Source organism: Embiotoca jacksoni, unplaced genomic scaffold (genome assembly GCF_022577435.1).
Source record: "Embiotoca jacksoni isolate LCO1_2020_lvr unplaced genomic scaffold, fEmbJac1.0.p SCAF_4, whole genome shotgun sequence".
In the NCBI taxonomy this organism is placed as follows: domain Eukaryota; kingdom Metazoa; phylum Chordata; class Actinopteri; family Embiotocidae; genus Embiotoca; species Embiotoca jacksoni.
Genome location: NW_027185392.1, coordinates 11,415,135 through 11,429,286, shown reverse-complemented (window position 1 = coordinate 11,429,286; position 14,152 = coordinate 11,415,135). Strand labels below are relative to the sequence as shown.

At 39.7% G+C, this 14,152-nt stretch overlaps 1 protein-coding gene and 1 long non-coding RNA gene across 3 annotated transcripts; both read left to right on the top strand.

The window, feature by feature from the left end:
* The first annotated feature begins 1,581 nt into the window (after positions 1–1,581).
* On the top strand, positions 1,582–5,028 carry LOC138209430 (uncharacterized). Its single transcript, XR_011179158.1, has 5 exons — positions 1,582–1,718; positions 2,003–2,116; positions 2,250–2,393; positions 3,875–3,957; positions 4,426–5,028. It is a non-coding gene; the product is annotated as an uncharacterized lncRNA (long non-coding RNA).
* Positions 5,029–5,691: 663 nt separating this feature from the next.
* Positions 5,692–13,909, top strand: LOC138208802 (probable ATP-dependent RNA helicase DDX5). Of its 2 annotated transcripts, XM_069166923.1 has the most exons (13): positions 5,692–5,884; positions 7,316–7,499; positions 7,691–7,787; positions 7,900–8,033; positions 8,441–8,506; positions 9,231–9,372; positions 9,514–9,674; positions 10,053–10,225; positions 10,501–10,611; positions 10,786–10,847; positions 10,962–11,021; positions 12,501–12,722; positions 13,088–13,909. In XM_069166923.1, exons 1-13 carry the CDS (start codon positions 5,844–5,846, stop codon positions 13,543–13,545), a joined length of 1,911 nt encoding a protein of 636 aa, XP_069023024.1. In that variant the 5' UTR covers positions 5,692–5,843; the 3' UTR covers positions 13,546–13,909. The 2 variants fall into 2 exon arrangements, with proteins under 2 accessions (XP_069023024.1, XP_069023025.1); XM_069166924.1 differs by lacking the exon at positions 10,962–11,021.
* The last annotated feature ends 243 nt before the right edge of the window (positions 13,910–14,152 follow it).

The following is a 14,152-nucleotide window of genomic DNA, read 5'->3' as shown; positions in this document are numbered from 1 at the left end:
GATTAAGTCAAGCTCCTCAAGTTCACTTTACTGCATGTGAGAAAATGCTTAAATAAAATCACAAAGTGGTTAACTCTTTGATTGATTCAAGATCTGTTTTTTATGTATAAACAAACACCTGAGCGCAAACATGTCAGTAATGTTTTATTTTTGTATTATTTACTATAGAAGTTACAAAAGATCAACCAAGAAATAAATATTTTCTTTTTAATTATATGACTGAGTGGTTTATAGCATATTGTTGTTTTCAAGATGAAGAGTTTTAAGTTCTGATGTACATAAACTGAAATACAAAAATTATGAATTATCATGTTAATTTATTTTTAAATACTTTGATGCAATCTTTATTTCAGTATTGCAATAGTTTACACTAGCTGAGTTTTTCAGGTTTTATAAAAAGTAATTTAGCACACTCTTGGGTCCATATTGTAAATTGTTTAATTAATTGTTGATTTTTTTTTTTTTTTAAACATATTTGGGCAAGCAAACATTTGATCATCTTTGAAACATTGTCCAAAGATAAAGGTGATATACTCAAACGAATGACACATAAAATTGACTTTTGGTGTCATGTATCCTATTGAAATGGTGTGAGGACAGCTGAAAACAACACTACATAAGAAAAGCCCTCACATCTCTCAACTGAAGGAATTTTTGCACTGACGTTTTGCAAAAATATGGCACACTGATGCAACAGACTGATGGACAATTATACAAAACATCTCCATAAAGAATTTCTGTGAAAGGGGGCTAAACTAGTTTCTGAGGCCGAGGGAGAATTTATCATGTGTTGGTATTATTGTTGATTCAATAAGGTAATTTTCATTGGGGTGTTGGTCAATAGCCTTTATCTGTAAGCTAATTAAGTAACTGTGAAATGCATGCACGGCTGTCTTGATGCGTGTCGTTAAAGATGACGTAACACTTGACAGTTATGTTCCGTGCAAACACGTCATTAACCCGCCTGTCTCCCAGAGTTCCCCTCTGGCTCTGCCATGACGCCACGGCAGACTGCAGGTTTGACAGCGTAACCAGAACTTGCCACAATCAAAGTGCCTCCTGATTATGGTCAGCTCAGGCTCCTATATTTGTTTGACAAAATGTGTTTAAAAAGTCAACCATTTTCAAGGGATTTACACATTTTTCACAGAACTGTGTTATTTGAAATCTGAATTCAACATGGAAAAAGCTACTGTAGAGGTTTGTCCTTTGTTTCAGCCCCACCATACAATCACAGAAGGATCATTCATTGTTTTGTATCTCTGTTGTAGGTCACACTATGATAACTGAACAATAAACTGTGACCATTAACTCTGGTCACTGACCACAAATCAAATGTCAAAGGTCACCGATTATCATCTGGATTTAGAAAGAACAAGCAGATGCCCAAACGACAAATACTTATAGCTTCCTATTTTTCTGGTGTTCCCTTTTTTGTCCTGCCTCTTTCCGAAAACAGACACAATATCAAGAATAAAAGCAGTACAGTGTGGTAGCAAACACAATTGTTTGACGTTTAATGTATGATAGCTCAAAGCAAGTGATGTCGGGAGGTCTGTCAGAGCCTGGAATCATCAAGAAGTTTCACTGTGATCAGGATGTCAAGGAAAGTATAGTGGACATCTATGTGAGTGCAGAGAGCCTAAGGGTGTATGACCACCCCTGGGTAGAGGGCACATCACCAAATGCACCAGGACTTGCAGGAGTGCAGCACACAGGTATGAACACAACACGCCCGAGCAACAAATGCAAAAGAATGACGCAGTTTTTTATTTTATTTATCAAATGTTTTAATGTGGTTTGTTGATTGGTTTGGTTTGGCAGTGTGGTTATGCAACATTGTAGCCTCTAATTACATGTTTAATTGTATTTATTTGTTTATTATTGTATTTAACAAATTCAGCTTACAGTTACTGCTTGTACTTAAAGAATTTAATACATTTCTTAATAAATTCCAGTACTCTGAAAATAAATTTGATCCTAAAGTATTTTCTTTGTGAAGAGTCTTTGGTCAGTGAAAACTCTGGAAAGAAGAGTCACATCAGGACTGATTCAGCGACTTTGGGTGTGGTGTGTCTTCTCTGCCTGTTTGGTATCATCTACCTCGTAGTCCAAAGTAAGTGTTTTCCTAAATTTGGAAATAAAAAGAAGATTCAGAATTTCACGTGTTGTTGACGAATGTTATATTGTAAGATGCTAGCATATCAACATGTTGTGTTACTGTTTTTCTGCTCACCTTTGTTCAATAGTGAATAAAGACAAATCCAACTGGAAAAGAGAGAGAAACCAGTTACTGGCAGAAAAAGTTAATCTCACCAAAATAACCATCCAGCTAACAGCCACTAACACTGAACTCTGCAAAGGAAGAGATAACTTGTGGAGAAAGTTTTGTGGTAAGCAAAATATTCACATTCATAATTATTCACCTCTGTCTACTAATGAGGAATATAGGTACAACCCAAAAATAGCCATGCTGTATATTTACAACAATCTATTACCATACAAGATTTTCAAAAGATCAGGGTTTTTTTTTTTTTTTTTTTTTTTTTTTTTTGTTTTTTTTTTTTGTTTTGTTTTGTTTTGTTTTGTTTTTTGTTTTATCATAGATCACCACACATTAGGTTCTCTAATGTGATAGCAACGATTCGATAGAAATGTGATAGAAAGAAGGGCGCTCAGAGAAGTCAGACCTCCACCAAGGCCAATAGTCCACTCTTCTCCACTATACATGTCCACTACAGAGGGTCCAGTTATGTCTCTGTCCCCAAGTGGTGTATTGGCCATCAGGCATGCCCCAAAATCCCAGAGGACTGCCGCATTGTTGGGCCTGTGAAACATCAAAACATCCATAAATATTTGACTGGAATTGTTTGTCTCTTCATCGATTCTCCCTGTTTTTGTACCAGCAATCTCTCTGTGCCTGTTATTTAGGGTGCACACGAGGGTGCGCTACATTTGGTTTCCCCGTCACACCTTGCTTGCTTTTTAAAATTTGAGCCAGTATATGTGTGTCCCAGAATATTAATGGTACCGTTGAATGTGGATTATGATATTCATCATTGTATTTCTCAAATGGCCTATGTTTTGTCTCTATTGAACTTTACTACCATCTACTAAATTTCCTATCTCGCAATGTTTATGAAAGGTAAAAAATAATTGTGGACCCGCCCTGTGATTCAGATCCACTTAAAAATGTAATGGGTTCATTCTCTGCCCATGCTACACCTTCCCACCAGGTTTTATTAAAATCAAATTGATAATTTTTTTTCCCTAATCCTGTTTACAAACTAACAAACTGACACACAAAACACGGCCTCATTGGCACCAATAATAAACAAACAGAATACACACTTACATTTAAAAAAAAAAAACATAACAAGGAACATACTATTGTTACCATTCTTAATCCTAAATGAAATGTCAATGACATTATTAGTCAAAGTAGAAAGTAGGAAGTCAGGTGAGCGCATCCATTGTTTATCTGTGCGCACTCTTTACAGGTGATTACACCATTGTTCCTCACCATAGACTGGACTTCTGTTTGTTTTTTCTTTAGTACAGTGAACTTGAGACAATTAGCTATACAAACAAGTGCACTCTGGGTTTACATCTCCAAGCAAAAAAAAAAAAACAACAGGTCACTTATTGCCATGCACCTGAAATACAAAGTGTGATGATGGTGAAGTAATTGACAAGTATGTTGCAACTGTGTTTAAATAAAGACAAATGTTCGTCTTTTGTTTGTGAGGATATATTGTTAAGATTTCAGTCAGTTCCAAACTCTAATATGAGTTAAATCAACTTTAAGACACACAGTGTCAGTTGAGAAAATACCGCTTAAGCTGTCAAATACTATTCTCTCTTTTAAACATAGGACAGAATCCAAAAAAACGTGATCATCTGTGATAAAGAAAGGAACTCTCAATGAGCGGATGGAACCTTTCTGACCACAAAACAGTACGTATTGGAATTTTATTACATTTGGACAGAATGGCTTCTTTTACAGGATTGTATTATGTTGGTAACACAAATAAAATTAACCTTTAAAAAATAATGTCTGTTGTAGACAAAAGTTCTAGTGCAATGCTCCACATTTTCTGCATGACTAAGCACACAAAAGATTAAAGTAGCATATTATCATATGCTGCTGGCGGTTGTGTATCATCTGCATGGAACGAATTGCAGTACGTGCCCTTTATTTTTGTTTTTGTGTTATTTAACAAAAACAATCTGTAAAACAAAGGAGAAGTATATGACCTGACAGGATATCAAATATGATCATAATCACCTAATTTGTTTCCTTTTGAAGAAGAGTTTGTATGTTAGTATAAAAAAAAAAAAAAAAAAAAAAAAAATATATATATATATATATTTAGTTTTTGTGATTTTAATTGTTTGAAATGTCTGTTTTTTCTGTCTCTGCAGGAACCAGCTGCCATGTTTAGTCCTGATTCTCTTTGTGTTTTTTCCTTGTCCCCCTCTCCACCCACCAGAGGTTACCTGTGTGTCTCTGTTTCTGTCTTTCTCTCTCTTTCTTTGTCCTTTTCTCATTTATGGTGCCTTGTTTCTTTTCGTGTCATTCCCTGTTCACCCACCAGCCTGTTTCTCCACATGCTTGATCTCCTCTCTGCCTCACCCACCCCACCTGTTCCCTGCTTCCAATCTGCCCCACCTGATTAATCAGCTCCTCCATATACATATACTCCATATCAACCACTACACTTTTGCTGGATTATGAAGTCTGAAAATCAACTCCATCTCAAACTTTTCCTAGTTCTGCGTTTTTTTGTTTTTTGTCATTGTATCATGTGTTTGGGTCCTAAATCCTGTGAGTTGTGATATCAGCAGCTTAAACACATTTTACATTAATCAAAGACTACATTGTTAAGGTCACAAGATGAAGATGGAGAATAGAGAAATGTGGGAACATGTTCTTGTATTAAAAACATTTTCTGCTATGGGGTTTCTGAATTAATTAATTGCTTGCACTATTCTCTTTCAAATAAATTTTTACATATTGCTACTGGAGAGTTGGTCTGTCTGACTGCTTTCAAATTTGTCTTATCTCAGTTGTTATTTATTAAATATTCAACCCTATCTCCTTCAAAATATGTTTATAAACCACAAATTTGTTTCATTAAACATCTGGGGTAAGTTCACTAGCATTTTTTTTTTCCCTTTCTTGCTTCACATGAAGTCTTAGGGAGGTGTTCATGTGAATGGTTAGGTGTACAAATCACAGACCTTTGAAGCTAGAAACCACAAACTACACAACTGGGATTTGCCTCCTGCATCCTATATGTTGTTAGGTTTAGGTTGTATGTAACATACACTCAGTTGCAAGGGTATTTTGTAAACCTAACGCAGGTAATGACTGCAGTCTACTACAACAGTAGTAATGCAAGAATGCAAGAATTTTTACCTTCATGAAGATTTTAATATTAAGATATTGTTGAAGAGGTGTTGATTGAACATTTATGGTCATTTTGGAGGATGTAGTTGGTGCAGCTTTAATGGACTATACAGAGAGATGCTTCTGTTATTTAGCTTTACCTCATTGATATTAATAGGGAGGACAAAACATCAGAAACACTGGATAACGCGATACAATTCAACAGCACTGCCAGCGGACATAAAATAGTTCCAAATAAGGTGCCGCGCATTGATACAATGTTATCCGCCCCCTCCAACCTCACTTCCGTCTCTGCAGACAGACTTGTCTGCCGGCATTTTCTTTTTATTTCCCGGTTTCCGATTGCGTCTTCTACATCAGTGTCCTATTTTGTTGGCCGGATATTTTCACTGAATTGCTTTTTTTCCCCCCTACAACAGTCTGCTCTACAATGCCTGGGTTTTCGGACAGGGATCGTGGCAGAGATAGAGGGTAAGTGAGCTCTGGGTGTCTCAACGTCAGCTAAGATGAGCAGCGTAGCAAACCGCCGCTAACGGCGACGCTGTCATTGTTGAATTCTCAAAACAACTGTCGGTGTCTCACGTTTCACGTCACTGTGTTGTTATTTCGGTTACACACGCGCATAGAAATATGAAAACGAGTTTTGTGCCGGCAGGCATTGACGTGTCTGTGATGTTCTCCGTTTATTTGCTGTTTGGAGGTAAAATGGCAGCTAGCGGCGGCTCCGTGTCGGCGGCCGGCCGGACGGCCCTGCTTGTTATTTGGACATGTGACGCAGCGGTGTCTCCTCTCCTCTCGGCGGATTCATTTCCGAGACGATGATTTGTGTCGCAGAGGCCCAATTTATTTTTAACGACCCGTTTGCCGTGAGCGTCGGTTCCCAGAATGAGTCTTATCCGGCGGCAGAGCGGAGCCTCATTCACGGTCCCGGTTCGTCGTGTTTGAAGCGGGTCGCGTCAAACTCAGCCGAGTGATGTGACGGTTTCATGTTCACGAGTGTCTGCACGGTTGTTGTTTTTTAAGAGCTGTAAACAAAAAAATTGACACGGTGTAAGCACCGCTGGGTTGGGTTCAATACTGCACATTGACAGTTTGCAGAAAACTATCAGTAGTGACATTTGTTTTGGGAAAAACCTCCGTGTTTGTAAAGCAAATATTCACACCCTATGCTTCTTGGTATGGCACAGGTGTTGTCTTTTCCTGGTTTTAAACGGTGCACTATAATGAGGTGATGTCTTTTTATGAACTTACCAGACTGTTCCTGCTGTTTCATTATTTGCCCTTACCCACTTAGATATTACAAATATAATTTTGTAAATATTCTGTGAAAGCACCAATAGTCATCCCTAAATTATTGTCACTGGGTATATGGTCAGAAGCATTGTGATTTTTGAGTTTTGTCCACGCTCGACCCACTTTTTCCTCTGGCGTATGAACTAGATCTGTCTCAAATGTCTTCATAAACTATTTACAAATGTAAAGTGGTTTCCTTTCCCTGTGATTTATTTATGTGGTGCGAGAAAACAACGGCAATGAATTTAATCTTGAAAGGTGTGTATGTTGTAAGAGACAGATACACAAAAGAGATCACAATCTATATATAGAGGCTGAACTATCCTGACATTTAATTCATAGTATAAAAACATAAGCTAATAAAAACAATAGTGAACCCTATCTTTATAATTACGCAAAGAATCACATATGCTATTTAAGGCCACACCAGACCAGGCCAAGATGACCCTAATGACATCAGCAGGCGTTATCCTACATATTTTTGTAAACATGGCCAAGCAGTACTAACTTACAACTAGTTAATTGACCTTTATGTAAATAAATGGTCCCTTTTTAGTCAGTGACATCTCTTCCTGTGCTGTGTGTCTTTGTCCCTGTCCTTTATGTCAGGTATGGCGGTGGACCCCCTCGTTTTGGTGGTGGTGGTGGAGGAGGCAACAGGAGCGGACCTCCTCCAGGCAAGTTTGGGAACCCCGGTGAGAGGCTGAGAAAGAAGCACTGGAACCTCGACGAGCTTCCGAAGTTTCAGAAAAACTTCTACCAGGAACACCCAGATGCCACCCGCAGACCAATTGTAAGATAAATTAAAGCTATTTCTACTTTCTACGTTCTTTTTACCTTTTCCAAAACAAAAGAGGAGACTTTGAATGTCTAATACCTAAAAGAAATGTTTCAACACAGTCAGTGTCTTTTCTTGCTGTCTCATGTGGGTGTGTATACATGTTGACAGAACTCGTTTTTTATGTTTTCTTTTTGGTATTCCAGCAAGACGTTGAGCTGTACCGAAGAACCAAAGAAGTTACTGTCAAAGGCAGAGACTGCCCCAAACCAATTGTAAAGTTCCATGAAGCTGCATTTCCAAGTGAGTTCAATTTCATGTCACCCAAATCATTTAGACATATCCTCTGTCTATTTACTCCAATATGCTAAATATTTCCGCATTCTTTATCAATTTGCACATCCTGTTTTCTCAGGCTACGTCATGGATGTTATTGTCAAACAGAATTGGACAGAGCCAACTCCAATCCAGGGTCAGGGGTGGCCTGTTGCCCTGAGTGGCAAAGACATGGTTGGCATCGCTCAAACCGGGTCTGGGAAAACCCTCGCAGTAAGTGAAGTGTTATATATATATAATGTGTCTTCCAATTCTTCATTAAATATTGTTTAATTACTTAGTTTGATCTGTTGAACCAGTTTAGTCTGGACTTTCTGGCAGAAGTAACGTTAATGTACCAGTCTCTAGGTGGGCTTGGTGATTTAAAGTGACAGTGAATGACTTATGGGTGACCAGAATGCACTGAGTAAAAAAAAAAAATTGCATTTTAAGACAAACTCTTGCAACTTGAAACAAAGTGAACACAGCTGATGTAAGACACGCACCTGCTTGTATTGTGCAGGTTGAATGGCAGGCAGCTCTTGCTTTTTGGAAACACTCACGGATATGATGCTGTGTATGAGTGTAATGACACTTTGCACTTCTGTCTTTGTTTTTCTTTTCTGTTTTTTCTTTCTAAGTACCTTCTGCCTGCAATTGTGCACATCCAACATCAGCCATTCTTGGAGCATGGAGATGGTCCAATTGTAAGTACACTTTAAAATACATTGTTGTGTTATTGTGTGTGACCCTGTTAACTCTCATAGCAAAGAATTGCACACAAAAAATATTGATATTGAATCTTTTATTGGCTGAGTTTTTCCTACTATTTTTAATGGGAGAAAATAACTCGCCGCTACCATAAAGGGCCGATGTAGTCTTAACAATAACATATTGTTGGATGCACTGTACTATGTATGACTAGACTAAACTGATCTTTTGCTGGATTTTGATATGGTGTGCAGAACAAATACCTCCTCCAGGCAAGTTTGGGAACCCCGGTGTTGACGGCTCTTTTTTAATTTTAATTCTCTGTGTCTAATTTGCCACTTGACTGCAAGAATCATTTTATCCACTGAAGCAAAGTTGGCCAAGCAGCACCATAATATTGTGGCATCAGCAGTGTTATATCTGTCTGGGAGCAGGCTGTTAAGTTGCCTGTTATCATAGGATGGCATGCCATGGCACAATTAAAGTGTGCTATACTTAGCCGGATGCAAGTGGTGCATTTCCTGCCCTGGTCGGCAGGAATGAATCTCTTTTGGTTGTGAAGTTACTTGGCTCAGTCTAAAGATTGTTACTTGAAAAGATAAACACATTGCAACTGCCTAGTATAATTATGCTTCCTACATATTTCAATTAATTTGTTGTGAAGTAAGAACACAAGAAGATGTGGTTAATAGGAAAATCTTTAAATTCATATTTCTTCAGTGCTTGGTGCTGGCACCAACCCGTGAGCTGGCCCAGCAGGTGCAACAAGTGGCTGCTGAATACGGCAGGGCCTCCCGTCTCAAGACCACCTGTATTTACGGCGGTGCACCGAAAGGACCTCAAATCAGGGACCTTGAGAGAGGTATGCTTACTGAGTTACTCTCACTATATAAATATTACTCAATTGCTTCAACGTCGCTTTTTATTTCTTTTTGGCATCTGTTGTATCGTTAAGGTTTTATCCATTTTGATTATAAATATGTTTTTCCTGTTTTTGCTTAAGGTGTTGAGATTTGCATCGCTACCCCAGGTCGTCTCATTGATTTCCTCGAGTGTGGTAAGACTAATTTGCGTCGTTGCACCTATCTGGTTCTGGATGAAGCTGACCGCATGCTGGACATGGGATTTGAACCTCAGATCCGCAAGATAGTGGAACAAATTCGGGTACGTTATCCTATTTGCTTTCACTTGGAAGATAATTTACATTATTATTGAAACAATGTCAGTAAATTGTCACATCACAAACCTGACTACTAGCCTGCAGTTCTGTTTAAGATAAATATTTTGCCCATCAACCAAATTAAATAAAGACTTAGTTGGTAAGGTACAAAAATGCTCCAGGAAGAGTTCAATTCTTACCCACACAAGTTGACCAAACAACCTGCAACTGAGAGCCGGCCCTCAGAACTCAACCTGATTAACTGTTACTGATATTAAATATTCAAACGGTGCATCCCTACATTTGTTTAGCTAAATATAAGTGTTAAATTTACTTTGCATTTGCGAATTAGTGTTGACATTCTCCTTTTTTTCCATTACCAGCCAGACCGTCAGACCCTGATGTGGAGTGCCACCTGGCCTAAGGAAGTTCGTCAGCTGGCTGAAGACTTCCTGAAAGACTACGTCCAGATCAATATTGGAGCACTGCAGCTCAGTGCCAATCACAACATCCTGCAGATAGTTGATGTTTGCAATGACATGGAGAAGGAGGACAAGTGAGTAGATGATTTTCACAACTTTTAATGAGTGTGGTGCCATAAGGGTACATTTTATTCTATCCACTTTAAATTGTGTTAAATAGTTCGAGAACATATTGTTCATCAAATCTTTAATGTTTCTGTTATGACTGTACATCAGCTTTACTTACTACTCCAGTATCTACAACTCAATATGCAACACTACTTAAAATCGTAGTGTATTTTTTTCTGACAGTAGAAGCATGATGTTCAGTTTTTTTGTGTCAACCCTCTGTTTTCGGCTCTTCTGTCAGACTGATCCGTTTGCTGGAGGAGATCATGAGTGAAAAGGAAAACAAGACCATTATTTTTGTGGAAACCAAAAGACGTTGTGATGAGCTCACCAGGAGGATGAGAAGAGATGGGTAAGGACCTCATACCCTTATTTTAACTCAACATTTTCCAGTTTACACTTAGGATCTGCCCAATCTAAGCTGTTGTTTCCCATTGCTTCCACTTGTTCATGAATTAAACAGAAGCATACAGAAGTATGTTGAAGCTGGGCTTTCAGTATATCATTCTCAATCTGTCTGTCACAGGTGGCCAGCAATGGGAATCCACGGAGACAAGAGCCAGCAGGAGAGGGACTGGGTCCTTAATGGTGAGATTTATAAATTATGATTTACATTTTTTTTTATCCGCATCTTAGATTTCCAAAACAATCATTGTCACTAGCTGCTCTGTATTCCAGTTAACACTGATGCTATCTTTTCAGAGTTCAGATATGGCAAAGCTCCCATTCTTATTGCTACAGATGTGGCGTCCCGTGGCTTAGGTCAGTATGCCATTGATTAGAATAACTCTATTATCAGTGTTACACTTATTTTAAAGAAAGTGGTTTTGCTTTCTTTAACTTTTCTATGCATTTTCTGAGTTTTTCTCACCTTAAGGTGGAGTCTTTGTGGCAGGCGCTAGGCATGACAGTCCCAGGCCTCGAGAGGGAGAAGGATGACATATTGGAAGTGCTCAACTGGCTTGCCACCCAGTGGGCCTAGAGAGGTGAAAGCTCTTGTGTGCCAGTGATCTTCAAAAGGCTGTGTGGCTAAGCCTTTGTCTCTGATATGTTGGAGAAATACACACACATCTGTTCTCTGTCCATGGATTTCACCTGACAAATGCCATCCAGCTGTTTCCAACTCAAACGTAAAAAAGAAAAAGATATGCTTGATGCTGTGACTTTAGCCTTGCATGCTGTTGTGTTCGAGAGCGCTGTATTGCGAGTCACTTGTTTGAGATTTGGAACAATTGTTACCTTTCGGAGCTTGTATCACATAGCATGGGTGTGAGCTTGTCCAAGCTTTCAGTTGTTTTCTTTTCCCGTCAAAGTGCTGGATTTCTTGAAATGGAGAGAGCAGTTTGAAATCTCTTGTCTCTGAAAATTGATGAGACCTGGCACATGTGTTTTTAGGGGGTAGTGGGAACATCTAGTGAGAGGAGAAAGAGAGTGAGACAGCTCAAACCAAAGTTCCTCCCTCGCCTGCGTTTTATAGTCATGTCGAGACCTGCCAACGAGAGACATTTTCTCAAGTGAACACTGGCTTCTTGGAAGATCTTGCCTTGATGAGACTGATGAAGTGAGTGGGGGGAATTGTTCTGTGCTCGCTTAGGGGTCCCACAGGGTTCAATGCTTGGGCCTTTGTCATTTTTTTTTTTTTTTTTTGGACGGGGCCCCTGTTCAAATTAGCACTTGGTCTATTTTGTCTTGGCAAGACGTGCAGTGCGGCCTTTAATATCAAGCTTCTTTTGAGGGTGTACTGGGAAAAACATGGACCTGCAAAAATGTACCAGTCAATGGTCCTATATTGGCACGAGGAGGCCCCAGTGCATATCGTGGCCCAACTGCGTAGAAGCTCCTGGATGTCACTTGACAATTTGTGGGGGATTTCGCTGCATTGGGAAAGGACTAGTGAATGCATACTCCTTAATGGTAAGACCTAAATCCATTTTTTTTTTTTTTTTTTTTTTTTTTTTTTTTTGTCTCCCTTGGTAAAAAAAGGGAGAATGATGTCTTTCGGATCTTTTTGATTATGGTAAGCAATTGGAGTGTGCATCGTTTCTCTCTTCCCACAGTAGTATTCCCATGGAGTAGAAGTGTACACATTCTTATGTTTTAACGAGGTTCCTCCACAGCCTAATAACCACTCTTCCTCCCGCAGCAGCAGTCGCTAACTTTTCCCTTTGATCTGGCTGTTGTGGTGTGCAAAATCCTGTGTGGCACCATGTTTTGTTTTGCCACACTGCAACACTTTCACAGATGTGGAGGATGTCAAATTTGTCATCAATTATGACTACCCTAACTCCTCCGAGGATTATATCCACCGCATTGGACGCACTGCCCGAAGTCAAAAAACGGGCACAGCCTACACCTTCTTCACCCCCAACAACATGAAACAAGCCAGTGACCTGATCTCTGTGCTCCGTGAGGCCAACCAGGCCATTAACCCCAAGCTGATCCAGATGGCAGAGGACAGAGGAGGTATGATGCCATACCTCTTTTCATCAAGATTTCAAAATTTGATTTTCAGTGCTGATTAGATGGTATGTTTATTCGTTTCTCACGAGGAATTTATTTCCCATATGTTTGTGGCACACTGAAAGACTTAATCTTTGCCTTATTTAGCTGTGGGGCTTTAAACTGACCAAACACAGACCTCTCAGAAACTCTCGGCTGACTGTTGGCCTTATGTACTATTGACATGCTGTAATTAGAGATGTGATATATTGCTAGAGTCATGACAGAGTTATGAGGGGAAAAAGTAGACTTCAAAATTAGGCATTTGACTTGTTGAAACAGTCTGAACAACTCCACTCCCTCCTCACTGCTGTCTTTGTCTCCTGCAGGTCGTGGACGGGGGGGAAGAGGTGGCTACAAGGATGACCGCCGGGATAGGTATTCTGGGGGTGGGAGGAGTAACTTTGGTGGAAGTAGCTACAGGGACAGGGACAGTGATAGAGGGTTTGGCAGCGGGCCAAAGAGTACCTTTGGTGGCAACAAGGCCCAAAATGGTGGCGGCTATGGAGGTAACAGTGGTAACTCTAGTGGTAGCTATGGCAACAACAACTACAGCAACAGCAACGGACAGGGTAATTTTGGTGCACCAGCGAACCAGGTGGGTGCCTTTGGTAACCAAAGTTTCCAGGGGCCCCCGCAGTTCGGGGCCATGCAGAGGGCCGCTCAGAATGGAATGAACCACCCGCCGTTCCCTTTCAGCTCTCAGCCACCACCACCACAGGTCCAACAGCCACCACCCCCACCGCCGATGGTGCCCTACCCCATGCCACCACCCTTCCCACAGTAGATAAGATATACGCACAAAGTATGGAACCAACATGATTTTCATTGAGTCTTGAAATCTTACAGTATAATGATTATTATTATTATTATACCCTTTGTGCTGTTTAACTTTGTTTTGCTTACAGCAGGGTTGGAATAATTCAGTAAACCCCCGAGCATTAAAGGGAGTCATAGAAGCGTCTCCTGTTGTGCAACCATGACTGCTGCACTTTTCCTTGATTGTGTTTTTGTTACATTCCTGGGTAATTTATTTTTACTAGGTAATACAGTGTTTTCAGTTTGTGGTATGTTTAAAGTGATGTTATGAAGATCATATTAAAAAAAAAGGGTGCTTGTGGCCCTTTGAAATAAAAATACGAAAATGGAAATCATGTCCTGTGCTTTTTGTCTGGGGAGTTTGTGTGTGAAGAAATATTACAACTGTGATTGTTTTGGTGCCTCTGAACCTGAATACAGAGTCAGGAGTAAATCATTGTAATATCAGGGGGCCTCTGTGCTGAACAAATTCATTTAGCATTAATTTAGAAGTTTCAAAGTGAGGCAGTAAGATGCCACAAAGCAACACAGTGGGGCATGCGGGTATTGCGCTAACTTGTAATTGCTGCAGAGAA